Source organism: Nerophis ophidion, linkage group LG01, assembly GCF_033978795.1.
Source record: "Nerophis ophidion isolate RoL-2023_Sa linkage group LG01, RoL_Noph_v1.0, whole genome shotgun sequence".
In the NCBI taxonomy this organism is placed as follows: domain Eukaryota; kingdom Metazoa; phylum Chordata; class Actinopteri; order Syngnathiformes; family Syngnathidae; genus Nerophis; species Nerophis ophidion.
The window spans coordinates 46093281-46119874 of NC_084611.1; the positions used below are offsets into that span (position 1 = coordinate 46093281).

General features: G+C 44.5%; 1 protein-coding gene across 1 annotated transcript; it reads left to right on the forward strand.

Moving 5' to 3' along the window:
- The first annotated feature begins 909 nt into the window (after positions 1 to 909).
- On the forward strand, positions 910 to 21119 carry fgf5 (fibroblast growth factor 5). The gene is made up of 3 exons (XM_061874187.1): positions 910 to 1099; positions 11449 to 11552; positions 20485 to 21119. Exons 1-3 carry the CDS (start codon positions 910 to 912, stop codon positions 20785 to 20787), a joined length of 597 nt encoding a protein of 198 aa, XP_061730171.1. The 3' UTR covers positions 20788 to 21119.
- The last annotated feature ends 5475 nt before the right edge of the window (positions 21120 to 26594 follow it).

Consider the following 26594-nt stretch of genomic DNA (forward strand, 5'->3'; position numbering starts at 1 on the left):
ATGCTGCTCCCTGTCGTCAGGCTCCGGTGCGCTGATGTGTGATTGCCTGCAGCCTAGTCGCTGCGTGGGCGTGCTGCATTCAGCACGAGCAGGGGCGTGTCCGGGCAAGCAGCCAGAGGAGGAATCTTGACACTCAGTTGCAGGAGCAACACAGGTTCGAATCCGCACCGTGACAAACTCCTTCTCCTTCTATGGCACATCAATGTGGAATGCAAAAGAAAATGCATCTCTAACCTCCTTCAAAAGCGCACTAAAACAACACCTCCAGACAACTACAACCCTAGACTAACACCCTCTCCACATCCCACCTCCCTAGATTGTAAATAATCACATGTAAATAATCAAATGTAAATACTTGTTCTTACTCTATCTGAGCTCACTGTGTCCACCGCTGGCTGAACATATCCTACCAAGTCACACCTACACTGTTTCAATGTCCATTTCTCACATGATAAACTTGTATGATGACTGAAATATGCTGATAGCAACCTAACCTAACCCCCCCCCCCCCCGATTGTAAATAATGTAAATAAGTCAATGTATATACTCTGATGATGAGCTTGTGTGATGACTGTATTATGCTGACAGTATATATTTGTACCAAGAATTGATGAAGGTGGACCCCGACTTAAACACGTTGACAAACTTATTGGGGTGTTATCATTTAGTGGTCAATTGTAGGGAATATGTACTGAACTGCGCAATCTACTAATACAAGTTTCAATCAATCAATTAAAAGTATCCCGGGTGATTCCACCGCGGGTAAAAAAAAGGTGCGCTTCGTGCGTCTTAGCGCGGCGCCGCATCACCCGTGCGTGTTGGGGAAGAAGGCGCGTCCCAGCTGGGCGTGATTGTGAGGGCGCAGCAGTGACGTCACCGCGCGTAAAAATATCCTGCAGCCGCGGAAGCATGAATTTTCCACTCTGCCTCCTCACCTTCGCGCACCTGCTGTGCGCACAATGCGCACATGAGGAGGAGGAGGAGGAGGAAGAGGGGGCCCGCAGGACGTGTCGGCTCTACTGCCGCGTGGGCATCGGCTTCCACCTCCAGATCCACCGCGACGGCGCGGTCAACGGCAGCCATCAGCCCGACCACCGCAGTAAGTCTCCCTGCTTTTATTTTGAAGGTCGTCTTAGCGGCTGCTCTCAGATGTTGGCCTGGCAGGTAAAGGTGTTTTGGAATGTTGCGATTCATGGAAAAAAGTCTGTTCCAGGGTCAAACTGTTATGAACTATAGGTGTCAAACTCCGGGCCCCCATGGCCACTTCTCACCTGACACCTCTTTTTACATGGCCTGCTAAACATAATAGGCCTTGATAAAATACTTTTACTTTTCAACTGTAAGTTTAACTTTTTCAAATATATTTGTATTTATTTTCATTTTATTTCAACTGTAATGTCATCGTTTTTTAAAAATTAATGATTGTTTTATTTGAACTTCATTTCAGCTGTAATATCATCTATCATTGAAAGACATATCATATACATTATTTTTGTTCAAATCAATATACATACTTGACTTATGATTCATCCATCCATCCATCTATCTTCTTCCGCTTATCCGAGGTCGAGTCGCGGGGGCAACAGCCTAAGCAGGGAAACCCAGACTTCCCTCTCCCCAGCCACTTCGTCTAGCTCTTCCCGGGGGATCCCGAGGCGTTCCCAGGCCAGCCGGGAGACATAGTCTTCCCAACGTGTCCTGGGTCTTCCCCGTGGCCTCCTACCGGTTGGACGTGCCCTAAACACCTCCCTAGGGAGGCGTTCGGGTGGCATCCTGACCAGATGCCCGAACCACCTCATCTGGCTCCTCTCGATGTGAAGGAGCAGCGGCTTTACTTTGAGTTCCTCCCGGATGGCAGAGCTTCTCACCCTATCTCTAAGGGAGAGCCCCGCCACACGGCGGAGGAAACTCATTTCGGCCGCTTGTACGCGTGATCTTATCCTTTCGGTCATGACCCAAAGCTCATGACCATAGGTGAGGATGGGAACGTAGATCGACCGGTAAATTGAGAGCTTTGCCTTCTGGCTCAGCTCCTTCTTCACCACAACGGATCGGTACAACGTCCGCATTACTGAAGACGCCGCATCGATCCGCCTGTCGATCTCATGATCCACTCTTCCCCCACTCGTGAACAAGACTCCTAGGTACTTGAACTCCTCCACTTGGGGCAGGGTCTCCTCCCCAACCCGGAGATGGCATTCCACCCTTTTCCGGGTGAGAACCATGGACTCGGACTTGGAGGTGCTGATTCTCATTCCAGTCGCTTCACACTCGGCTGCGAACCGATCCAGTGAGAGCTGAAGATCCCGGTCAGATGAAGCCATCAGGACCACATCATCTGCAAAAAGCAGAGACCTAATCCTGCGGTCACCAAACCGGAACCCCTCAACGCCTTGACTGCGCCTAGAAATTCTGTCCATAAAAGTTATGAACAGAATCGGTGACAAAGGACAGCCTTGGCGGAGTCCAACCCTCACTGAAAATGTGTTCGACTTACTGCCGGCAATGCGGACCAAGCTCTGGCACTGATCGTACAGGGAGCGGACCGCCACAATAAGACAGTCCGATACCCCATACTCTCTGAGCACTCCCCACAGGACTTCCCGAGGAACACGGTCGAATGCCTTCTCCAAGTCCACGAAGCACATGTAGACTGGTTGGGCAAACTCCCATGCACCCTCAAGAACCCTGCGGAGAGTATAGAGCTGGTCCACAGTTCCACGACCAGGAAGAAAACCACACTGTTCCTCCTGAATCCGAGGTTCGACTATCCGGCGTAGCCTCCTCTCCAGTACACCTGAATAAACCTTACCGGGAAGGCTGAGGAGTGTGATCCCACGATAATTGGAACACACCCTCCGGTCCCCCTTCTTAAAGAGAGGAACCAGCACCCCGGTCTGCCAATCCAGAGGTACCGCCCCCGATGTCCACGCGATGCTGCAGAGTCTTGTCAACCAAGACAGCCCCACAGCATCCAGAGCCTTAAGGAACTCCGGGCGTACCTCATCCCCCCCCCCCCCCCCCGGGGCCTTGCCACCGTGGAGCTTTTTAACTACCTCAGCGACCTCAGCCCCAGAAATAGAAGAGTCCACCACAGATACCCCAGGCACTGCTTCCTCATAGGAAGACGTGTTGGTGGGATTGAGGAGGTCTTCGAAGTATTCCTTCCACCTATCCACAACATCTGCAGTCGAGGTCAGCAGAACACCATCCGCACCATACACGGCGTTGATAGTGCACTGCTTCCCCTTCCTGAGGCGGCAGACGGTGGTCCAAAATCGCTTCGAAGCCGTCCGGAAGTCGTTTTCCATGGCTTCCCCGAACTCCTCCCATGTCCGAGTTTTTGCCTCAGCGACCACTGAAGCTGCACACCGCTTGGCCCGTCGGTACCTGTCCACTGCCTCCAGAGTCCTATGAGCCAAAAGGACCCGATAGGACTCCTTCTTCAGCTTGACGGCATCCCTCACCGCTGGTGTCCACCAAGGGGTTTTAGGATTGCCGCCCCGACAAGCACCGACTACCTTGCGGCCACAGCTCCGATCAGCCGCCTCGACAATAGAGGTGCGGAACATGGTCCACTCGGACTCAATGTCCAGCACCTCCCTCGTGACATGTTCAAAGTTCTTCCGGAGGTGGGAATTGAAACTTTCTCTGACAGGAGACTCTGCCAGACGTTCCCAGCAGACCCTCACAATACGTTTGGGCCTCCCAGGTCTGTCCGGCATCCTCCCCCACCATCGCAGCCAACTCACCACCAGGTGGTGATCGGTAGAAAGCTCCGCCCCTCTCTTCACCCGAGTGTCCAAAACATAAGGCCGCAAATCCGATGACACAACTACAAAGTCGATCATGGAACTGGCCTAGGGTGTCCTGGTGCCAAGTGCACATATGGACACCCTTATGTTTGTACATGGTGATTGTTATGGACAAACTGTGACGAGCACAAAAGTCCAATAACAAAACACCACTCGGGTTCAGATCCGGGTGGCCATTCTTCCCAATCACGCCTCTCCAGGTTTCACTGTCATTGCCAACGTGAGCGTTGAAGTCCCCCAGTAGGACAAGGGAATCACCCGGGGGAGCACTTTCCAGTACTCCCTTGAGTGCTCCCAAAAAGGGTGGGTACTCTGAACTGCTGTTTGGTGCATAAGCACAAACAACAGTCAGGACCCGTCCCCCCACCCGAAGGCGGAGGGAGGCTACCCTTTCGTCCACCGGGTTAAACTCCAACGTGCAGGCTTTGAGCCGGGGGGCAACAAGAATTGCCACCCTAGCCCGTCGCCTCTCACTGCCGGCAACGCCAGAGTGGAAGAGGGTCCAGTGTCTCTCGAGAGAAGTGGTTCCAGAGCCCTTGCTGTGCGTCGAAATGAGTCCGACTATATCCAGCCGGAACTTCTCAACTTCGCGCACTAGCTCAGGCTCTTTCCCCCCCAGTGAGGTGACGTTCCACGTCCCAAGAGCTAGCTTCTGTAGCCGAGGATCGGACCGCCAAGTGCCCTGCCTTCGGCTTCCGCCCAGCTCACATTGCACCCGACCTCTATGGCCCCTGCTATGGGTGGTGAGCCCATTGGAGGGGTGACCCACGTTGCCTCTTCGGGCTGTGCCCGGCCGGGCCCCATGGGAACAGGCCCGGCCACCAGGCGCTCGCCATCGTGCCCCACCTCTGGGCCTGGCTCCAGAGGGAGGCCCCGGTGACCCGCGTCCGGGCGAGGGAAATCTGGGTCTATGTTTTTTCTTCTTCATAAAGGTCTTCGAGCTGCTCTTTGTCTGATCCCTCGCCTAGAACCTGTTTGCCTTGGGAGACCCTACCAGGGGGCATAAAGCCCCCGGACAACATAGCTCCTAGGATCATTGGGACACGCAAACTCCTCTACCACGATAAGGTGGCAGCTCAGAGAGGAGGACTTATGATTCCAAACAATCAAATTGAAGATTGTAAAAACAAGAATACATTTTAACATGAAAAAAATTAATAAGGGCAGCTCAGTCATCAGAATGTTATTGTATGCAAAAAACAAAACAGTGTTACCATTTGATGTATATTAATATACTGTTAAAAAGACACCCATATTTGAAGGTTGAATAAAACTAACTAATAACTCAGGTGCCAGAATTTTACCTTAAAACAAGTAGTACCGTTTTTACGTTCGTAGTACACATTGGGGAAAAAAGAAAAAAAGAAGAAGCATTTACAGTTTAAAAAAAGTGGCTAAAATGTTACCATTAAAAAAGCAAACAGTATTTTTTTCATTTATATTAAAATATACTGTAAAAAAAATGAAAAAAGAAACACGTATATTTTAAGGTTAAATAACACAAACTAGCAGCCAAGTTGCCGGAGTTTTATCATAAAAAGCGGTACCCTTTTTTCAGTTGTAGGAATACACTGTAAAAAAAAAACAACAAAAAACAAAAGATGTTACGGTAAAAAAAAAAACTAAACCTGGATTGGCTAAATTTTACCACATAAAAAAATAGATATTACGGTTAATTGCCATATTTTTACCATAAGAAAAACAGTGGAACATTTTTTTCATGTATACTGTATTAATATACTGTAACAAACACAACACAATAAAAACAAAGTGTATTTCAAGGTTTAATAAAACTAACTCAGTTGCAAAAATATGACCATAACAAAATAGTGGTATCCGTTTTCAATTTCTAGTAATATACTGCAAAAAAAAAAAAAAAAATACAATAAAACAAACAAAGATGTTAAGGTTAAAATAAGTTTACCAAATTTTACCATAAAATCCCCAAACGAAACAGTTGTACTATTTGTGTATGTGTTTTACTATACTGTAAAAAAAAACAAAAAACAAACAAAAAAAAAAACTGAGTTTATTTTAAGGTTAAAGAAAACAAACTAGTAACTCAGGTGCTAAAATTTTACCTTCAAAAAAATAGTAGTACCCTTTTTCCATTTGTAATATATATATATATATATATATATATATATATATATATATATTACAAATGGAAAAAGGGTACTACTATTTATATTTATATATATATATATATATATATATATATATATACATACATATATATATATATATATATACATACATACATATGTATATATATATACATACATATATATATACATACATATATATATATATATATATATATATATATATATATATATATATATATATATATATATATATATATATATATATATATGCTTACAGAAGGAGCTTTTCTCACCTATTTTGAAAAAAATCTGGTTGTAATAATTGTGCCAAATAATACTTTGTCAGAATTGGTTTGAATCGAGAAATCGATTCTGAATCAAATCTTCACCCGAGGAATTGGCATGGAATCATTGCTGTGAAAATGAAGAGCTTGAATGTCCAGACTGTGTGAAAGTCCGACCCCTAGTGTCCAGACTGTGTGAAAGTCCTCCCCCTAGTGTCCAGAGTGTGTGAAAGTCCGTCCCCTAGTGTCCAGTGTGTGTGAAAGTCCTCCCCCTCGTGTCCAGAGTGTGTGAAAGTCCTCCCCCTAGTGTCCAGACTGTGTGAAAGTCCGCCCCCTAGTGTCCAGAGTGTGTAAAAGTCCCCACCCCCAGTGTCCAGACTGTGTGAAAGTCCTCCCCCTAGTGTCCAGAGTGTGTGAAAGTCCGCCCCCTAGTGTCCAAACTGTGTGAAAGGCCTCCCCCTCGTGTCCAGACTGTGTGAAAGTCCGCCCCCTAGTGTCCAGAGTGTGCGAAAGTCCGTCCCTTAGTGTCCAGACTGCGTGAAAGTCCGTCCCCTAGTGTCCAGAGTGTGTGAAAGTCCGTCCCCTAGTGTCCAGACTGTGTGAAAGTCCACCCCCTAGTGTCCAGAGTGTGTGAAAGTCCGTCCGCTAGTGTCCAGAGTGTGTGAAAGTCCGCCCCCTAGTGTCCAGACTGTGTGAAAGTCCACCCCCCTAGTGTCCAGACTGTGTGAAAGTCCGCCCCCTAGTGTCCAGAGTGTGTGAAAGTCCGTTCCCTAGTGTCCAGACTGTATGAAAGTCCGACCCCTAGTGTCCAGAGTGTGTGAAAGTCCGTTCCCTAGTGTCCAGAGTGTGTGCAAGTCCGCCCCCTAGTGTCCAGACTGTGTAAAAGTCCTCCCCCTAGTGTCCAGGGTGTGTGAAATTCCCCCCCCTAGTGTCCAGAGTGTGTGAAAGTTCTCCCCCTAGTGTCCAGGGTGTGTGAAAGTCCGCCCCCTAGTGTCCAGACTGTGTAAAAGTCCGCCCCCTAGTGTCCAGACTTTGTAAAAGTCCGTCCCCTAGTGTCCAGACTGTGTGAAAGTCCCCCCCTAGTGTCCAGAGTGTGTGAAAGTCCGCCCCCTAGTGTCCAGACTGTGTGAAAGTCCACCCCCCTAGTGTCCAGACTGTGTGAAAGTCCGCCCCCTAGTGTCCAGAGTGTGTGAAAGTCCGTCCCCTAGTGTCCAGACTGTATGAAAGTGCGAACTCTAGTGTCCAGAGTGTGTGAAAGTCCGTTCCCTAGTGTCCAGAGTGTGTGAAAGTCCGCCCCCTAGTGTCCAGACTGTGTAAAAGTCCTCCCCCTAGTGTCCAGGGTGTGTGAAATTCCCCCCCCTAGTGTCCAGAGTGTGTGAAAGTCCTCCCCCTAGTGTCCAGAGTGTGTGAAAGTCCGCCCCCTAGTGTCCAGACTGTGTAAAAGTCCTCCCCCTAGTGTTCAGGGTGTGTGAAAGTCCACCCCCTAGTGTCCAGATTGTGTAAAAGTCCTCCCCCTAGTGTCCAGGGTGTGTGAAAGTCCGCCCCCTAGTGTACAGACTGTGTAAAAGACCTCCCCCTAGTGTCCAGGGTGTGTGAAATTCCGCCTCTATTGTCCGGACTGTTAAAAGTCCTCCCTCTAGTGTCCAGGGTGTGTGAAAGTCCGCCCCCTAGTGTCCAGACTGTGTAAAAGTCCGCCCCCTAGTGTCCAGACTTTGTGAAAGTCCGTCCCCTAGTGTCCAGAGTGTGTGAAAGTCCGTCCCCTAGTGTCCAGACTGTGTGAAAGTCCCCCCCCCTAGTGTCCAGAGTGTGTGAAAGTCGGTCCCCTAGTGTCCAGACTATGTGAAAGTCCTCCCCCTAGTGTCCAGAGTGTGTGAAAGTCCGCCCCCTAGTGTCCAGAATGTGTGAAAGTCTGCCCCCTAGTGTCCAGAGTGTGTGAAAGTCCGTCCCCTAGTGTCCAGACTGTGTGAAAGTCCGCCTCCTAGTGTCCAGACTGTGTAAAAGTCCTGCCCCTAGTGTCCAGAGTGTGTGAAAGTCCTCCCCCTAGTGTCCAGACTGTGTAAAAGTCCTCCCCCTAGTGTCCAGGGTGTGTGAAAGTCCGCCCCCTAGTGTCCAGACTGTGTAAAAGTCCACCCCCTAGTGTCCAGAGTGTGTGAAAGTCCTCCCCCTAGTGTCCAGAGTGTGTGAAAGTCCGTCCCCTAGTGTCCAGGGTGTGTGAAATTCCCCCCCCTAGTGTCCAGAGTGTGTGAAAGTCCTCCCCCTAGTGTCCAGGGTGTGTGAAAGTCCGCCCCCTAGTGTCCAGACTGTGTAAAAGTCCGCCCCCTAGTGTCCAGACTTTGTGAAAGTCCGTCCCCTAGTGTCCAGAGTGTGTGAAAGTCCGTCCCCTAGTGTCCAGACTGTGTGAAAGTCCCCCCCTAGTGTCCAGAGTGTGTGAAAGTCCGCCCCCTAGTGTCCAGACTGTGTGAAAGTCCACCCCCCTAGTGTCCAGACTGTGTGAAAGTCCGCCCCCTAGTGTCCAGAGTGTGTGAAAGTCCGTCCCCTAGTGTCCAGACTGTATGAAAGTGCGAACTCTAGTGTCCAGAGTGTGTGAAAGTCCGTTCCCTAGTGTCCAGAGTGTGTGAAAGTCCGCCCCCTAGTGTCCAGACTGTGTAAAAGTCCTTCCCCTAGTGTCCAGGGTGTGTGAAATTCCCCCCCCTAGTGTCCAGAGTGTGTGAAAGTCCTCCCCCTAGTGTCCAGAGTGTGTGAAAGTCCGCCCCCTAGTGTCCAGACTGTGTAAAAGTCCTCCCCCTAGTGTTCAGGGTGTGTGAAAGTCCGCCCCCTAGTGTCCAGATTGTGTAAAAGTCCTCCCCCTAGTGTCCAGGGTGTGTGAAAGTCCGCCCCCTAGTGTACAGACTGTGTAAAAGACCTCCCCCTAGTGTCCAGGGTGTGTGAAATTCCGCCTCTATTGTCCGGACTGTTAAAAGTCCTCCCTCTAGTGTCCAGGGTGTGTGAAAGTTCCCCCCCTAGTGTCCAGACTGTGTAAAAGTCCGCCCCCTAGTGTCCAGACTTTGTGAAAGTCCGTCCCCTAGTGTCCAGAGTGTGTGAAAGTCCGTCCCCTAGTGTCCAGACTGTGTGAAAGTCCCCCCCTAGTGTCCAGAGAGTGTGAAAGTCGGTCCCCTAGTGTCCAGACTATGTGAAAGTCCTCCCCCTAGTGTCCAGAATGTGTGAAAGTCCGCCCCCTAGTGTCCAGAGTGTGTGAAAGTCCGTCCCCTAGTGTCCAGACTGTGTGAAAGTCCGCCTCCTAGTGTCCAGACTGTGTAAAAGTCCTGCCCCTAGTGTCCAGAGTGTGTGAAAGTCCTCCCCCTAGTGTCCAGACTGTGTAAAAGTCCTCCCCCTAGTGTCCAGGGTGTGTGAAAGTCCGCCCCCTAGTGTCCAGACTGTGTAAAAGTCCACCCCCTAGTGTCCAGAGTGTGTGAAAGTCCTCCCCCTAGTGTCCAGAGTGTGTGAAAGTCCGTCCCCTAGTGTCCAGGGTGTGTGAAAGTCCGTCCCCTAGTGTCCAGACTGTGTGAAAGTCCTTCCCCTAGTGTCCAGAGTGTGTGAAAGTCCGCCCCCTAGGGTCCAGAGTGTGTGAAAGTCCACCCCCTATGTCCAGACTGTGTAAAAGTCCTCCCCCTAGTGTCCAGGGTGTGTGAAAGCCCGCCCCTAGTGTCCAGACTGTGTAAAAGTCCACCCCCTACTGTCCAGAGTGTGTGAAAGTCCTCCCCCTAGTGTCCAGAGTGTGTGAAAGTCTGTCCCCTAGTGTCCAGAGTGTGTGAAAGTCCGACCCCTAGTGTCCAGAGTGTGTGAAAGTCCGTCCTCTAGTGTCCAGACTGTGTGAAAGTCCGCCCCCTAGTGTCCAGGGTGTGTGAAAGTCCGCCCCCTAGTGTCCAGACTGTGTAAAAGTCCACCCCCTAGTGTCCAGACTGTGTAAAAGTCCTTCCCCTAGTGTCCAGGGTGTGTGAAAGTCCACCCCCTAGTGTCCAGACTGTGTAAAAGTCCACCCCCTAGTGTCCAGACTGTGTAAAAGTCCGCCCCCTAGTGTCCAGACTGTGTAAAAGTCCACCCCCTAGTGTCTAGACTGTGTAAAAGTCCACCCCCTAGTGTCCAGAGTGTGTAAAAGTCCGCCCCCTAGTGTCCAGACTTTGTGAAAGTCCGTCCCCTAGTGTCCAGAGTGTGTGAAAGCCCGTCCCCTAGTGTCCAGACTGTGTGAAAGTCCCCCCCCTAGTGTCCAGAGTGTGTGAAAGTCCGCCCCCTAGTGTCCAGACTGTGTAAAAGTCCACCCCCTAGTGTCCAGAGTGTGTGAAAGTCTGTCCCCTAGTGTCCAGGGTGTGTGAAAGTCCGCCCCCTAGTGTCCAGGGTGTGTGAAAGTCCGCCCCTATTGTCCGGACTGTGTAAAAGTCCTCCCCCTAGTGTCCAGGGTGTGTGAAAGTCCGCCCCCTAGTGTCCAGAGTGTGTGAAAGTCCGTCCCCTAGTGTCCAGACTGTGTGAAAGTCCGCCCCCTAGTGTCCAGGGTGTGTGAAAGTCCGCCCCCTAGTGTCCAGACTGTGTAAACGTCCCCCCCTAGTGTCCAGACTGTGTAAAAGTCCTCCCCCTAGTGTCCAGGGTGTGTGAAAGTCCACCCCCTAGTGTCCAGACTGTGTAAAAGTCCACCCCCTAGTGTCCAGGGTGTGTGAAAGTCCGCCCCTAGTGTCCAGACTGTGTGAAAGTCCGTCCCCTAGTGTCCAGACTGTGTGAAAGTCCTCCCCCTAGTGTCCAGAGTGTGTGAAAGTCCTTTCCCTAGGGTCCAGAGTGTGTGATAGTCCATCCCCTAGTGTCCAGATTGTGTAAAAGTCCACCCCCTAGTGTCAAGGGTGTGTGAAAGTCCGCCCCTAGTGTCCAGACTGTGTGAAAGTCCGCCCCCTAGTGTCCAGACTGTGTGAAAGTCCTCCCCCTAGAATACAGAGTGTGTGAAAGTCCTTCCCCTAGGGTCCAGAGTGTGTGAAAGTCCATCCCCTAGTGTCCAGATTGTGTAAAAGTCCACCCCCTAGTGTCCAGACTGTGTAAAAGTCCTCCCCCTAGTGTCCAGGGTGTGTGAAAGTCCGCCCCCTAGTGTCCAGAGTGTGTGAAAGTCCTCCCCCTAGTGTCCAGAGTGTGTGAAAGTCCGCCCCCTAGTGTCCAGAGTGTGTGAAAGTCCGCCCCCCTAGTGTCTGAGTGGGGCGTTCCAACATCTGCGTTGTGTCCTCCCAGGTGTCCTGGAGCTGTTTGCCGTGTCCCAGGGGGTGGTGGGCATCCGGGGGGTGTACAGTCACAGATTCCTGGCCATGAACAAGAGAGGACGGCTACACGCCACCGTGAGTGCTACCACACTATGCTAGCAGTTAGCTTAAGCCTAGCTAACACAACTCTTATTTTGGAAATGTTGATTTCAATGTCTTTGGTGCAGCTCCCTCAGCAGCACACCTCTCTCTCTCCCTCAGCAGCATACCTCTCTCTCTCCCTCAGCAGCACACCTCTCTCTCCCTCAGCAGCACACCTTTCTCTCCCTCAGCAGCACACCTCTCTCTCCCTCAGCAGCACACCTCTCTCTCCCTCAGCAGCACACCTTTCTCTCCCTCAGCAGCACACCTTTCTCTCCCTCAGCAGCACACCTCTCTCTCCCTCAGCAGCACACCTTTCTCTCCCTCAGCAGCACACCTCTCTCTCCCTCAGCAGCACACCTTTCTCTCCCTCAGCAGCACACCTCTCTCTCCCTCAGCAGCACACCTCTCTCTCCCTCAGCAGCACACCTTTCTCTCCCTCAGCAGCACACCTCTCTCTCCCTCAGCAGCACACCTCTCTCTCCCTCAGCAGCACACCTCTCTCTCCCTCAGCAGCACACCTTTCTCTCCCTCAGCAGCACACCTCTCTCTCCCTCAGCAGCACACCTTTCTCTCCCTCAGCAGCACACCTCTCTCTCCCTCAGCAGCACACCTCTCTCCAAACAGCGGCCCAGCGCTGCTGGAGCCCAACAAGGTTTGATGTGTTGAAGCGTGATGTTGTTTTTTAGAATGTTTGTGTAACATTGTCTCTCCTCCTGTCAAACAGTCAGGCATTCGCTCACCGTGACGCCATTTGCTAAAGGAGGTTAGCTTCATAGCTTCAGAATGGGGAAAAATAAAAAGTGTTTTTAGGATGCAAATCTATTTTTTGTGCACCCCGTCCGTAAGAGCAAATGCTAATGCTAAGGCCCGTTAGCATCTTTGCTCCTAAAACTGACCAAAAAAGGGATCTTCTTTTAGTCGCAACCCTCAAGACTTTTTCAAAGCCCAAACGGACAGAGGACTTAAATCCTCTCATCACAGCGCCACAGTCTTGACTGGACCATGGCCCGCAGGGAGGTTGGCAGGCAGGCAGGCAGTCAGGCAGGCAGGCAGCCAGCTAGCGCGAATTAGACAAGTTCTGCCTGGGAAGTTGGATAAGAAAATGGGGTCATTCAGCAGGACCCTCAGGACCTCTTCAATCCACACGTGCAGTTCAACAGTCAGACTTTCACTGCAATCTAGTTGTGGCAGCCGCTTGGAGGCGGGTCATGATTCCCCACACGTGATTGGTGGTTGTATGGACGCTGTGGGAGGGACTAAATGTCAACAACAACAACAAGACAGATGTGGGAGGGACTAAAGGTCAACAACAACAACAAGACCAATGTGTCCAACAAGACCAAAACAACTGGCTAGACCTCGCTAGTCGCTCTTTGGACTACAGTTCTATAGAAGTAAGTGTTGGGTGTCACATGACCTCAGTGTCGGGTGTCACATGGCCTCAGTGTTGGGTGTCACATGACCTCAGTGTCGGGTGTCACATGACCTGAGTAGTGTTAGTGTAGGGTGTCAGATGACATCAGTGTCGGGTGTCACTTGACCTGAGTAGTGTTAGTGTAGGGTGTCACATTACATCAGTGTCGGGTGTCACATGACCTCAGTTTTGGGTGTCACATGACCACAGTGTCGGGTGTCACATGGCCTCAGTGTCGGGTGTCACATGACCTCAGTGTCGGGTGTCACATGACCTGAGTAGTGTTAGTGTAGGGTGTCAGATGACATCAGTGTCGGGTGTCACATGACCTGAGTAGTGTTAGTGTAGGGTGTCACAATGCATCAGTGTCGGGTGTCACATGACCTGAGCAGTGTTAGTGTAGGGTGTCACATGACATCAGTGTCGGGTGTCACATGACCTCAGTTTTGGGTGTCACATGACCACAGTGTCGGGTGTCACATGGGCTCAGTGTCGGGTGTCACATGACCTCAGTGTCGGGTGTCACATGACCTAAGTAATGTTAGTGCAGGGTGTCACATGACATCAATGTCGGGTGTCACATGACCTGAGTAGTGTTAGTGTAGGGTGTCACAAGACATCAGTGTCGGGTGTCGCATGACCTCAGTTTCGGGTGTCACATGACATCAGTGTCGGGTGTCACATGACATCAGTGTCGGATGTCAGATGACCTCAGTGTCAGGTGTCACATGACATCATTGTCAGGTGTCACATGACCTCAGTGCAGTGACGTGCTGTCAGGGGAGGCAGGTGAGGCGGGGCCACTGAATAGTGTTAGTGTAGGGTGTCACATGACATCAGTGTCGGGTGTCACATGACTTGAGTAGTGTTAGTGTAGGGTGTCACATGACATCAGTGTCGGGTGTCATCAGTTTCAAATTATTTTTTATTCAAAATCGCTTAATTTTCACATTTGCCGTTCAAATACTGCGAATTACTTGCGGTGAGTCACAGCCAGTTGAGCCTCCCCATGGATTGCGCAATGACTCGGCTAACTGCTGGCTGCTGTGCAGTGAGACCGTATTGCTATATGAATTATATTATACATTTCCATAGTTTAGTTAGCTGAGGTATATAATGTACAGTGTATTTTGTCAACAACTGTATGTGTGTAACGTATTTCTTGTGCTGGGCAATCATAAAACGGCTGCGAAGACGCACTGTGTGAGGCACCTGTTCTCCGGCCTCCTGGTGGTAGAGGGCGCTAGTGATTCCAGAGATCATTCTTGCACTACTCGGCTAGGCCTGGGGACATCTGAAGCCGGTATGTTTTAAAGTTGTCGTTTGACTGCATATCGTAAAAACAACCGTCCAACATTTTACAACTAATTGTAAACTTATAGGTGCCGACCATCAGGGCCGCGTTGCGATGAAAGAGTGTGTCGATGTTGAGATATTAAGCCGAGTTGGTAAGTCTATTTGTTTGCTAATAGTAGCTACTAGCCGTACCCATGTATTTTCTATGGGCGGTTAGCATCGGGTTTTAATCCCGTTTCCTCCAATGTTTCTGATCCGATTGAATTTATATTTATGTCGGGTCTTTATTTTGGGTACTTAAATATGGTGACTGAGTATTGTGCCGTTTTAAGGCCATCTGCATTTTTTTGGAGAGCGGTTACACCTGTCATAGTAACAACACTGTGTTACACCTGTCATAGTGACAACATTGTGTTACACCTGTCATAGTGACAACACTGTGTTACACCTGTCATAGTGACAACATTGTGTTACACCTGTCATAGTGACAACACTGTGTTACACCTGTCATAGTGACAACACTGCGTTACACCTGTCATAGTGACAACACTGTGTTACAACTGTCATAGTGACAACACTGTGTTACACCTTTCATAGTGACAACACTGTGTTACACCCGTCATAGTGACAACACTGTGTTACACCTGTCATAAGGACAACACTGTGTTACACCTGTCATAGTGACAACACTGTGTTACACCTGTCATAGTGACAACACTGTGTTACACCTGTCATAGTGACAATACTGTGTTACACCTGTCATAGTGACAACACTGTGTTACACCTGTCATAGTGACAACACTGTGTTACACCTGTCATAGTGACAACACTGTGTTACACCTGTCATAGTGACAACACTATGTTACACCTGTCATAGGGACAACACTGTGTTACACCTGTCATAAGGACAACACTGTGTTACACCTGTTGTAGTGACAACACTGTGTTACATCTGTCATAAGGACAACACTGTGTTACACCTGTCATAGTGACAACACTGTGTTACACCTGTCATAGTGACAACACTGTGTTACACCTGTCATAAGGACAACACTGTGTTACACCTGTCATAGTGACAACACTGTGTTACACCTGTCATAGTGACAACACTGTGTTACACCTGTCATAGGGACAACACTGTGTTACACCTGTCATAAGGACAACTCTGTGTTACACCTGTCATAGTGACAACACTGTGTTACACCTGTCATAGTGACAACACTGTGTTACACCTGTCATAGTGACAGCACTGTGTTACACCTGTCATAAGGACAACACTGTGTTACACCTGTTATAGTGACAACACTGTGTTACATCTGTCATAAGGACAACACTGTGTTACACCTGTCATAGTGACAACACTGTGTTACACCTGTCATAGGGACAACACTGTGTTACACCCGTCATAAGGACAACACTGTATAACACCTGTCATAGTGACAACACTGTGTTACACCTGTCATAGTGACAACACTGTGTTACACCTGTCATAAGGACAACACTGTGTTACACCTGTCATAGTGACAACACTGTGTTACACCTGTCATAGTGACAACACTGTGTTACACCTGTCATAGTGACAACACTGTGTTACACCTGTCATAGTGACAACACTGTGTTACACCTGTCATAGTGACAACACTGTGTTACACCTGTCATAGTGACAACACTGTGTTACACTTGTCATAGTGACAACACTGTGTACTGTCGTGCTTGTTATTTTCTACATACATGTGTTTGTAGGCGTAAATGGGACTATATATATATATATATATATATATATATATATATATATATATATATATATATATATATACACACACAGTCCCTTTACGCTTACAAAGACAATTGTAAAGGTGACAAGCTTGTTCCTTTCCAAAGTGACAACATGACCCCCTGCTGGGCTGGCATGCACATTACACGCCTGATGTCATGTGACACCCGACACTGATGTCACGTGAAACCCGACACTAATGTCATGTGACACCCGACACTAATGTCATGTGACACCTGACACTGAGGTCATGTGACACCCGACACTGAGGCAGTGACGTGCGGTGAGGTTCATGGCTGGTGAGGCACTGTGTGTGTGTGTATGTATGGATATATATATATATATATATATATAAATTAGGGGTGTAACGGTACACAAAAATTTCGGTTCGGTACGTACCTCGGTTTAGAGGTCACGGTTCGGTTAATTTTCGGTACAGTAAGAAAACAACAAAATATAAATTTTTGGGGTATTTATTTACCAAATTTGTAAACAATGGCTTTATCCTTTTAACATTGGGAACACTATAATAATTCTACCCATGTTAATACACATTAAACTGCCTCAAGTTGTTGCTTTGATTAAATAAAATGACAAAACCTTTCTTCTACATTTAAAAAGTGCAACATTAAACAGTTTCAAGTGAACTCATCATGTTTAATTTATTACAGCATTTGGGAAGCCTGTAGTTGACTTTTATTATACACACGCACGCACACACTCACACACACACAGCAAAATGAGCTAACCTAACGCTCAAAGCTAATTAGCCTTTACCTCAACCCAGAACAATAAGAGAGATGAGCTGCAGTTTAAGTTTCTAGAAGGTCAACAGACTCATAGTGATGTTTGTAATAGTTGTGACTGGGAAGTGTTTAGTATAATTTGGGGAGTGTACGATGTCAGCTGCTCAACTGCTAAACACATATCTGCTCATCTCGACGCCGGAGCACTGACTCCATGCTTTCTGAATACGCACTGCTGATTGGCTGTTACATCGCTCTGAATACGCCCTGCTAATTGGCTTTGTATGTAACCAATCAGATGGTTGTGTGGGCGGGACAATGCTGGGTGCTCACTGCTCAGACAGAAGCAGACAGCAGAGCAGCTTGTTAAGACTTTAGATACAAACTCGTTCGATACACCCTCGTACCGAACCGAAACCCTCTTACTGAAACGGTTCAATACAAATACACGTACCGTTACACCCCTAATATATATATATATATATATATATATATATATATATATATATATATATATATATATATATATACACATATATAATTGGAGCCTTAAGTATGTCAGTAATTTATAGCAACATTGATTTTAATTCATTATTATTTTTTGAGCAATGACAATCAAAAAACGAAAATACGACTAAAATTCTTAGATATCCAAAAAGGGTCCCAATCCTAAAAATGTTCAAAAATAAGTCATGCATGATTTGACTTCAATCAACTTCAAATATATTACTTCATTATTACCTTTTTTTGTTTTATGCCCTTTTTTTTTTAAAGAAAAATGTGTTTTTTTTATGTAAAAAAAATAAAAATATGCAAAACCACCCACCCTAAATAAATACAATCAAAGTGTAATATTAAATGTGTCGTAATGTCAGCCTTAAATATCTCAATCATTCATAACAACATTGATTTTCATTCATTATTATTTCTGAGAAAAGTAAAAAAAAAAAGGTTTTGAGTCAACTTTTTGACCTGTTTGTCTTTTATTCCACTTGTTGACGTAGTTTTAAAGAGATTTAGCTGCACTTTATTCCACAAGTGGAATAAAGCGCAGCTAAATCTGTTTAAAACTTTTTGACATAGTTTTAAAAAGATTTAGCTGCACTTTATTCCGCTTGCTGATGTAGTTTTGAAGAGATTTAGCTGCACTTTATTCCACTTGTTGACGTAGTTTTAAAGAGATTTAGCTGCACTTTGCACACGTCTGCTAAAGTTTAGTCCACTTTCTGGCTCCTGACTTCTACCAGCACACCTGCTCTGCCAGAGCATAAGAAGATGGAGTGTCTCAACCTCATCAACACACTGGAGACTGGAGCAGTAAGTCTTGTTCCAGCCGCAATAACACTACTACTCCCTGGTGCAGTGGGGCTCCCTCAGCTAGCTTGTGGTAGGTTCTGCGTGAGGTGATGGTAGCCATGAGGTTGTTCCTGCTAACAAGATGCTTTGTTTTGTAGCAGGAATTGGGTAAGGAAACAGCAGCAGAGAATGTTTGCTTCCCAGCAGGGATATTTAGCCTGTGGTCCTAGGGCAGGAACCTTTTTCCAGTGGAAAAGGAAAGAAAGCGGGGCCATTTTGCAAATATTGTTGCCTTGAGGGCTTCCCTCACTTTTGCTTCAAGGTCCCGGGGACCCAAAAGGCTCTCAGTCATTAAAGTGTTAATTATGTCTTTCTTTTACTTTCACATTTCTTTAGATGGACTTCAGATCTATTTGTTGATGTCATTTCAGGTTTACACTAGTTTGACATTTTAAAATTCCTTTTAGTCCAAACCCATTTTGTATGTGAAAACAAACAAACAACAAACAAACAAAAAAACAAACAAACAAACTATGCAATATTTCTTCCCAAAATGTTCAACTTGGAATTTTGATGTGAAGTCATCAGGGCCTTGAATAAGTCATGTAATTTGTTTTGTTATTATTTTTCTAAGCAATGACATATAAGAAAGGTCTCAGGGTTCCAAAAGGGTCCCAGTCCTGAAAGTGTTCAAATAAGTCATATATCAATGTATAGATTATTTGTACATTCAACACCTAAATCTTCAGATCAAATTCAGATCTATCAGGCAATTTAAAATTGCTATTATTTTTGGAGCAATGACCTGCGATGAGGTGGCAACTTTTCCAGGGTGTAGGCCGCCTTCCGCCTGATTATAATTGAGATAGGCTCCAGTGCCCCCTGCAACCTCAAAGGGAATAAGCGGTAGAAAATGGATGGATGGATGAGCAATGACATATTAAAAAAAAAATTCCCACTAAAGGTCTCAAGGATCCAAAAGTGTTCAAATAAGTCATGTATCAATATATATCATTTTTACATTCAACACTTCAATCCCTGCCCTGTGATGAAGTGGCGACTTGTCTAGGTTGTATTCCGCCTTCCGCCCGAATGCAGCTGAGATAGAATCCAGCGCCCCCCACGACTCCAAAAGGGACAAGCGGTAGAAAATGGATGGATAGACTTCAATTTCTAGATCAACTTCAGATCTATTAGTCAATTTAACCTTTTTATTATTTTTTTGGAGCAATGCCACGTACACAATTATCACACTAAAGGTCTCAGGGATCCAAAAGGGTCCCACTCACAAAAGTGTTAAACAAGTCATGTATCAATATAGATACATTATTTGTATCTGTCTGTGAATTCCATGTTTTTATTATTTTTCCAGCAATGCGAGTTTGACAGTAAAAAAGAAGTGTGTGTTATTAGTGTCAATATTCCAACATCTCGCTCATCACATCACACTTCTTTAATCTTTTATTCCACTTTTTCTTGTGTAATATTATTTTGAAGACGTGGCGTAACAAAATGAGCTGCATGGTTAGCATCATTAGCATGTTAGCATGAACATTGAGGGTTGTGGAAACTACAAAATAGCTTTAGCATGCAATTAGTGTCCCTTGTGATCAAGACCATGAAGTTGTCTTAGATTTTGGTCCTCCTTATTTGTCCTGTGACGGTAACGTGCCAAGGAGTGTATAAGACCTCAAAAGTTTTCTGAGAAGATATAGATTTTCATTTTTATTTTCCTGAAGGAACTCTCCTGAAGGAATCAAAGTACTATCTATCTATCTATCTATCTATCTATCTATCTATCTATCTATCTATCTATCTATTTACTTATCTATCTATCTATCTATCTATCTATCTATATATCTATTTACTTATCTATCAATCTATCTATCTATCTATCTATCTATCTATCTATCTATCTATCTATCTATCTATCTATCTATCTATCTGTCTGTCTGTCTATCTGTCTGTCGATCCATCTATCTATCTATCTATCTATCTACCTACCGACCGACCGACCGACCGACCGAGCTACCTACCTACCTATCTATCTATCTATCTATCCATCCATCTATCTATCTATCTATCTATCTATCTATCTATCTATCTATCCATCTATCTATCTATCTATCTATCTATCTATCTATCTATCTATCTATCTATCTATCTATCTATCTATCTATCTATCTATCTATCTATCTATCATCCATCCATCTATCTGTCTATCCATCCATCCATCCATCCATCCATCCATATATCCATCCATCTATCTATCTATCTATCTATCTATCTATCCATCTATCTATCTATCTATCTATCTATCTATCTATCTATCTATCTATCTATCTATATATCTATCCATCTATATGTAAATCTAAAGCGGACCTTGTTGATCGCTAGGAGTGGTTTACGGACGACTGCAAGTTCCGCGAGCGCTTCCAGGAGAGCGGCTACAACACCTACGCCTCGGTGGTCCACGGCAGCACCCGGACCGGCCGGGGCTGGTTGGTGGCGCTCAACAAACGAGGGAAAGCCAAACTGGGCTCCAGTCCCAGGGTCAAGCCCCGGCACGTCTCCACCCACTTCCTGCCCAGGGTCGGCCTGCGCGAGCAGCGTGGCTTCACCATCGCCCGCGGCAACAGACCCATGGTCCAGCAGGCGCCCAGACCAGTCAAGTACTGGCCCAAGTATCGCTTTGGATAAATTCTCTACAACGTCCCACTTTTCAAGGAAATGTTTTTTTTTTGGTGTGATGTTGCTGCAACCTTGGGGGTCTTTCGGGTGGTGGGTCTCTCCTGGATGCTAACCCAGCTAGCAGACGCTAACTCCAAGTTAGCTATTCAGTCCCGAGAAGCTTCCTTTGGGTTTTTAGTGCCAAACTTTGGATTTTGACGCTGGATTTGTGCAGCTGGATTTTGGCGTTTGATTTTTGTGAACTGAATCCTTTTGACATGAAATGTTGCCAACAAGGTCATGGAAAGACAATTTGTTGGCCAAAAGTGTTCTTCAAATGGAGTGCATGAAAACTAAAGCCTTGCAAATCTTTGATATTGTGTCAGTGTACTTGGGGTACACACACCTCTCACCTCACTAAACAAGCCCCGCCCACTCTGGATGAAGCCGAGGATGCTGGTTGGCTTCAGTCTTCATTTACCTCACCTCAGTCTTCATTTACCTCACCTCAGTCTTGCTTTTTCAGCCACATCATTTTTATACAACACTTTTTTTTCACACTGAATTTTTATACACCAAAGTTTTTACACTACATTTTTATACACTGAATTTTTTACACTGAATTTTTTTTTTACAATAAAGGTTCAAACACCAACATTTTGACACTACAATTGCATACACTTAATTGTTCAGCTCTGAATATTTTACACTGAATTTATTTACACCAAATTAGTTCACACTATTTTTTTTACAATTAATTTTTATACACCATTTTTTTACACTACATTTTTATACACTCAATTTAAACAAAAATGCATTTTTTACCCTGAATTTTTACACACAAACTTTTTTACACTACTTTTTTATACAATTAATTTTTCATAACTGAATTTCTTACACAGAATTTTTGCACTGATTTTTTTACACTGAATTTTTATACACTGAATTTTTTTTACAATACATTTTATACACCAACCTTTTGACACTACAATTGTATACACTTAATTGTTCAGCTCTGAATATTTTACACTGAATTCATATACACCAAATTAGTTCACACTATTATTTTTACAATTAATTTTTATACACCATTTTTTTTACACTAGATTTTTATAAACTCAATTTAAACAAAACTGCATTTTGACTCTGAATTTTCATACACTGTTTTTTTACACTACTTTTTTATACAATAAATTTTTTAGCACTGATTTTTTACACTGAAATTTTTTTACAATAAATTTTTATACACCAACATTTTGACACTACAAATGTATACACTTGATTATTCAGCTCTGAATATTTTACACTGAATTTATATGCACTGATTTGTCCACACTATTTTTTTACAATTAATTTTCATACGTCAATTGTGTTACACTTGATTTGTATACACACAATTTAAGCAAGACTGCATTTTTTTACACTGATTTTTTTTACACCAAATTTATTTACACCAACATTTTTTTAACACTACTTTATACAATTATTTTTTCAGCACTGAATTTGTTTACACAGAATTTTTGTACACTATTTTTTTTACAATGAAAATGTACACATCAATTTTTTATGCTACATTTCAATACAACACATTTTAAAACACTGACTTTTTCAGCGCTACATTTTTTACACTGCATTTTATTCTCTAATTTCTTTTTTACAAAAATTTTCGAAACATCACATTTTTTACAGTAGATTTTTATACACAAAATTTTAAAACACTGAATTTTGAATGCACACATTTTGCCAACATATGTTTTCTATGAAACTGTCGCATCATTTGATGTAAAACTATTCAGTTCCCAAAATTCAAAGGCAAAAGTTGCTGTCACAAAAAGTCAGTGCCAAAAAACAGTGCACGTAATAAAGACACAAATGAACACATTTCAGGAAACTGCAACGTTGTGATCGCGCTGATTCACACAAATTGTGCGAATAATGCGCAACTTTGTCATTTCCTCCAATCTTATCGCACAAACTTCTCCTTTTCACCAACAAAATGTATCTTTTAGTTTGTTCCTTGTGTAGACAAAAACACAACTTATGTTTGTTCCTTGTGTAGACGACAACACAACTTATGTTTGTTCCTTGTGCAGACGACAACACAATGTATGTTTTCTCCTTGTGTAGATGACAGCACAACTTATGTTTGTTTCTTGTGTAGACAACAACACAACTTATGTTTGTTCCTTGTACAGACGACAACACAACTTATGTTTGTTCCTTGTGTAGACAACAACACAATGTATGTTTGCTCCTTGTGTAGAGGACAACACAATGTATGTTTGCTCCTTGTGTAGATGACAACACAACTTATGTTTGTTCTTTGTGCAGACGACAACAAAATGTATGTTTGTTCTTTGTGTAGACGACAACACAACTTATGTTTGTTCCTTGTGCAGACGACAACACAATGTATGATTTCTCCTTGTGTAGACGACAACACAACGTATGTTTGCTCCTTGTGTAGACGACAACACAACTTATGTTTGCTATTTGTGTATACGACAACACAATGTATGTTTGCTCCTTGTGTAGACGACAACACAACTTATGTTTGCTCCTTGTGTAGACGACAATACAACTTATGTTTGTTCTTTGTGTAGACGACAACTAAATGTATGATTGTTCTTTGTGTAGACGACAAAACAACTTATGTTTGTTCCTTGTGTAGACAACAACACAAAGTATGTTTGTTCCTTGTGTAGACGACAACACAACTTATGTTTGTTCCTTGTATAGACGACAACACAACATATGTTTGCTCCTTGTGTAGACGACAACACAACTTATGTTTGTTACTTGTGTAGACGACAACACAATGTATGTTTGCTCCTTGTGTAGACAACAACACAACTTATGTTTGTTCTTTGTGTAGACGACAACAAAATGTATGTTTGTTCTTTGTGTAGACGACTACACAACTTATGTTTGTTCCTTGTGTAGACAACAACACAAATTATGTTTGTTCCTTGTGCAGACAACAACACAATGTATGTTTTCTCCTTGTGTAGACGACAACACGTTTGTTTGTTCCTTGTGTAGACGACAACACAACTTATGTTTGCTATTTGTGTATACGACAACACAATGTATGTTTGCTCCTTGTGTAGACGACAACACAACTTATGTTTGTTATTTGTGTAGACGACAACACAACTTATGTTTGTTATTTGTGTAGACGACAACAAAATGTATGTTTGTTCTTTGTGTAGACGACAACACAACTTATGTTTGTTCCTCGTGTAGACGACAACACAACTTATGTTTGTTCCTTGTGTAGACGAAAACACAATGTATGTTTGCTCCTTGTGTAGACAACAACACAACTTATGTTTGTTTTTTGTGTAGACGACAACAAAATGTATGTTTGTTCTTTGTGTAGATGACAACGCAACTTATGTTTGTTCCTTGTGTAGACAACAACACAAAGTATGTTTGTTCCTTGTGTAGACGACAACACAACTTATGTTTGTTCCTTGTGAAGAGGACAACCACCTGTAGCAATATATCAACTCCTATTGATCAAACTGTAGCTCACGCCTGCTTCCTGTTCCTGTCTGAGCCTTCTGGGTAATGTAGTATATAAACATGGACTTCCTGGTCGTATTTGCGTAACATTTATTTGTCCAGTCTAGAACATATTTTCTCGTGCAACACTGACCTGGCACAGGCAACATTCACATGTCAGAGATGTTGAAGTGTGATGATCATGGTCTGTAACTGACCAAGACAAAGGAGCGCTGTACTGTAGGTCGATCTGGACAGTTGACAAATATTGTTCATGTGCCAAAGTAAATGTTTACTTCAGTTTTCACACAGAGAATGTCTGCAACTTTCCCAGACTGTAGAACACACCCGTATATAAGCCGCACCCACTCCATTTCAGAGGGCAAAAATATTTGTCCATATATTAGCCGCAGCGGACTATAAGTGACAGATAAATACGTTGTCAAATGACTTGTTTACACACAAATATTTTATAATTGTTTATTTGCATACCTAATTGTTTCCAAACGGTGTCTGTAACAGGGCAGTACAATGGCTGATCAAACAAAACAGATATCATGGTCATGGACCCACTAGCTGTGCAAGCTAGCTCTCCAATCAGCTAAACAGACTCAATCACTCCACAAATTTGTGAAAGTGAAACAGTACAAAAACAATGCCATTGTAAGTTAAAGGCCTACTGAAATGAGATTTTCTTATTGAAACAGGGATAGCAGGTCCATTCTATGTGTCATACTTGATCATTTCGCGATATTGCCGTATTTTAGCTGAAGGTATTTAGAAGAGAACATCCACGATTAAGTTCGCAACTTTCGGTGCTAAGAGAAATGCCCTGCCTCTACCGGAAGTCGCAGACAATGACGTCACATGTTGATGGCTGCTCACATATTCACATTGTTTTTAATGGGAGCCTCCAACAAAAAGTGCTATTCGGACCGGGAAAACGACAATTTCTCCATTATTTGAGCGAGGATGAAAGATTTGTGTTTGAGGATATTGATAGCGACGGACTACAAAAAAAAATATATATATATAAAAAAACAACTTAAAAAAAAACGCGATTGCTTTGGGACGGATTCCGATGTTTTTAGAGACATTTACTAGGATAATTCTGGGAAATCCCTTAACTTTCTATTGTGTTGCTAGTGTGTTGACGCCAATGTCTCAGGGGAGTCGACGGCAGCTTTATGGACGGCACAAGCTCAGCCTTTCTCCGGTAAGAAGCGACTTTTTACCACAATTTTCTCACCAAAACCTGCTGGTTGACATTCCGTCGTGATTCATGTTCTGTTGACTGCGCTCTGATCCATAGTAAATTTTCACCTCCAGGAATTTTAAACAAGGAATCACCATATGTTTGTGTGGCTAAAGGCTAAAGCTTCCCAACTCTATCTTTCTACTGTGACTTCTCCAATATTAATTGAACAAATTGCAAAAGATTCAGCAACACAGATCTTCAAAATACTGTGTAATTATGCCGTTAAAGCAGACGACTTTTAGCTGTGTGTGTGTGTGTGCAGCGCTCATATTTCCTTAAAACCTGTGACGTCTTGCGTACACGTCATCATTACACGACGTTTTCAAAACGAAACTCCCGGGAAATTTAAAATTGTAATTTAGTGTACTAAAAAGGCCGTATTGGCATGTGTTCCAATGTTAATATTTCATCATTGATATACAAATTATCAGACTGCGTGGTGGGTAGTAGTGGGTTTCAGTAGGCCTTTAATAATACTAGCACGGACACTCGTAAACCTGTTAGCATAGTAGCAAATGCTAACAACGCTAGTTTTATTACATTATGTTAGCAGGTACAAATATGCATGCAAACACTCCTTCACACATCACACATGGGATGCTTTAGTAAGTAAGAATTGTTGTAGTTATATTGTAAAACTTACAAATGTTTCTTGGTGTGATGAATGAAGAATGTATAGAAGTAGAACGCTACGGACGACTAGAAGACTGAACAGCACAACAAAAATTGACAAAAAAGGACACTGCAGCACAAACAGCGAAACACTTTCTCGTGCTTGTTTTTTTTACATTTGAAAACATTTTATCATCGCCATCAGCTAACAAAAAAGATCCATGAATTAGCCACACCGTTTTATAAGCCACAGAGTCAAAGCGCAGGGAAACAAGTAGCGGCTTATACAGTTGTATGTTAAAAAGCACACATTGCGCAACAACAGCAGCATGCTAAAATCATCCATTCATATTTTACCACTTGTCCTTTTTGGGGGGTGCTGGAGCCTATCCCAGCTGCATTGGGGCAGTAAGCGGGGGATACACCCTGGACAAGTCGCCACCTCATCGCAGGGCCAACA

Bases quoted from the DNA above. Each gene is read 5' to 3' on its own strand.
- fgf5 (XM_061874187.1), top strand. From the start codon at position 910: ATGAATTTTCCACTCTGCCTCCTCACCTTCGCGCACCTGCTGTGCGCA. The intron at 1,100-11,448 runs GTAAGTCTCCCT...GTGTCCTCCCAG, and splicing joins CCATCAGCCCGACCACCGCA to GTGTCCTGGAGCTGTTTGCC. The intron at 11,553-20,484 runs GTGAGTGCTACC...GTTGATCGCTAG, and splicing joins GAGGACGGCTACACGCCACC to GAGTGGTTTACGGACGACTG.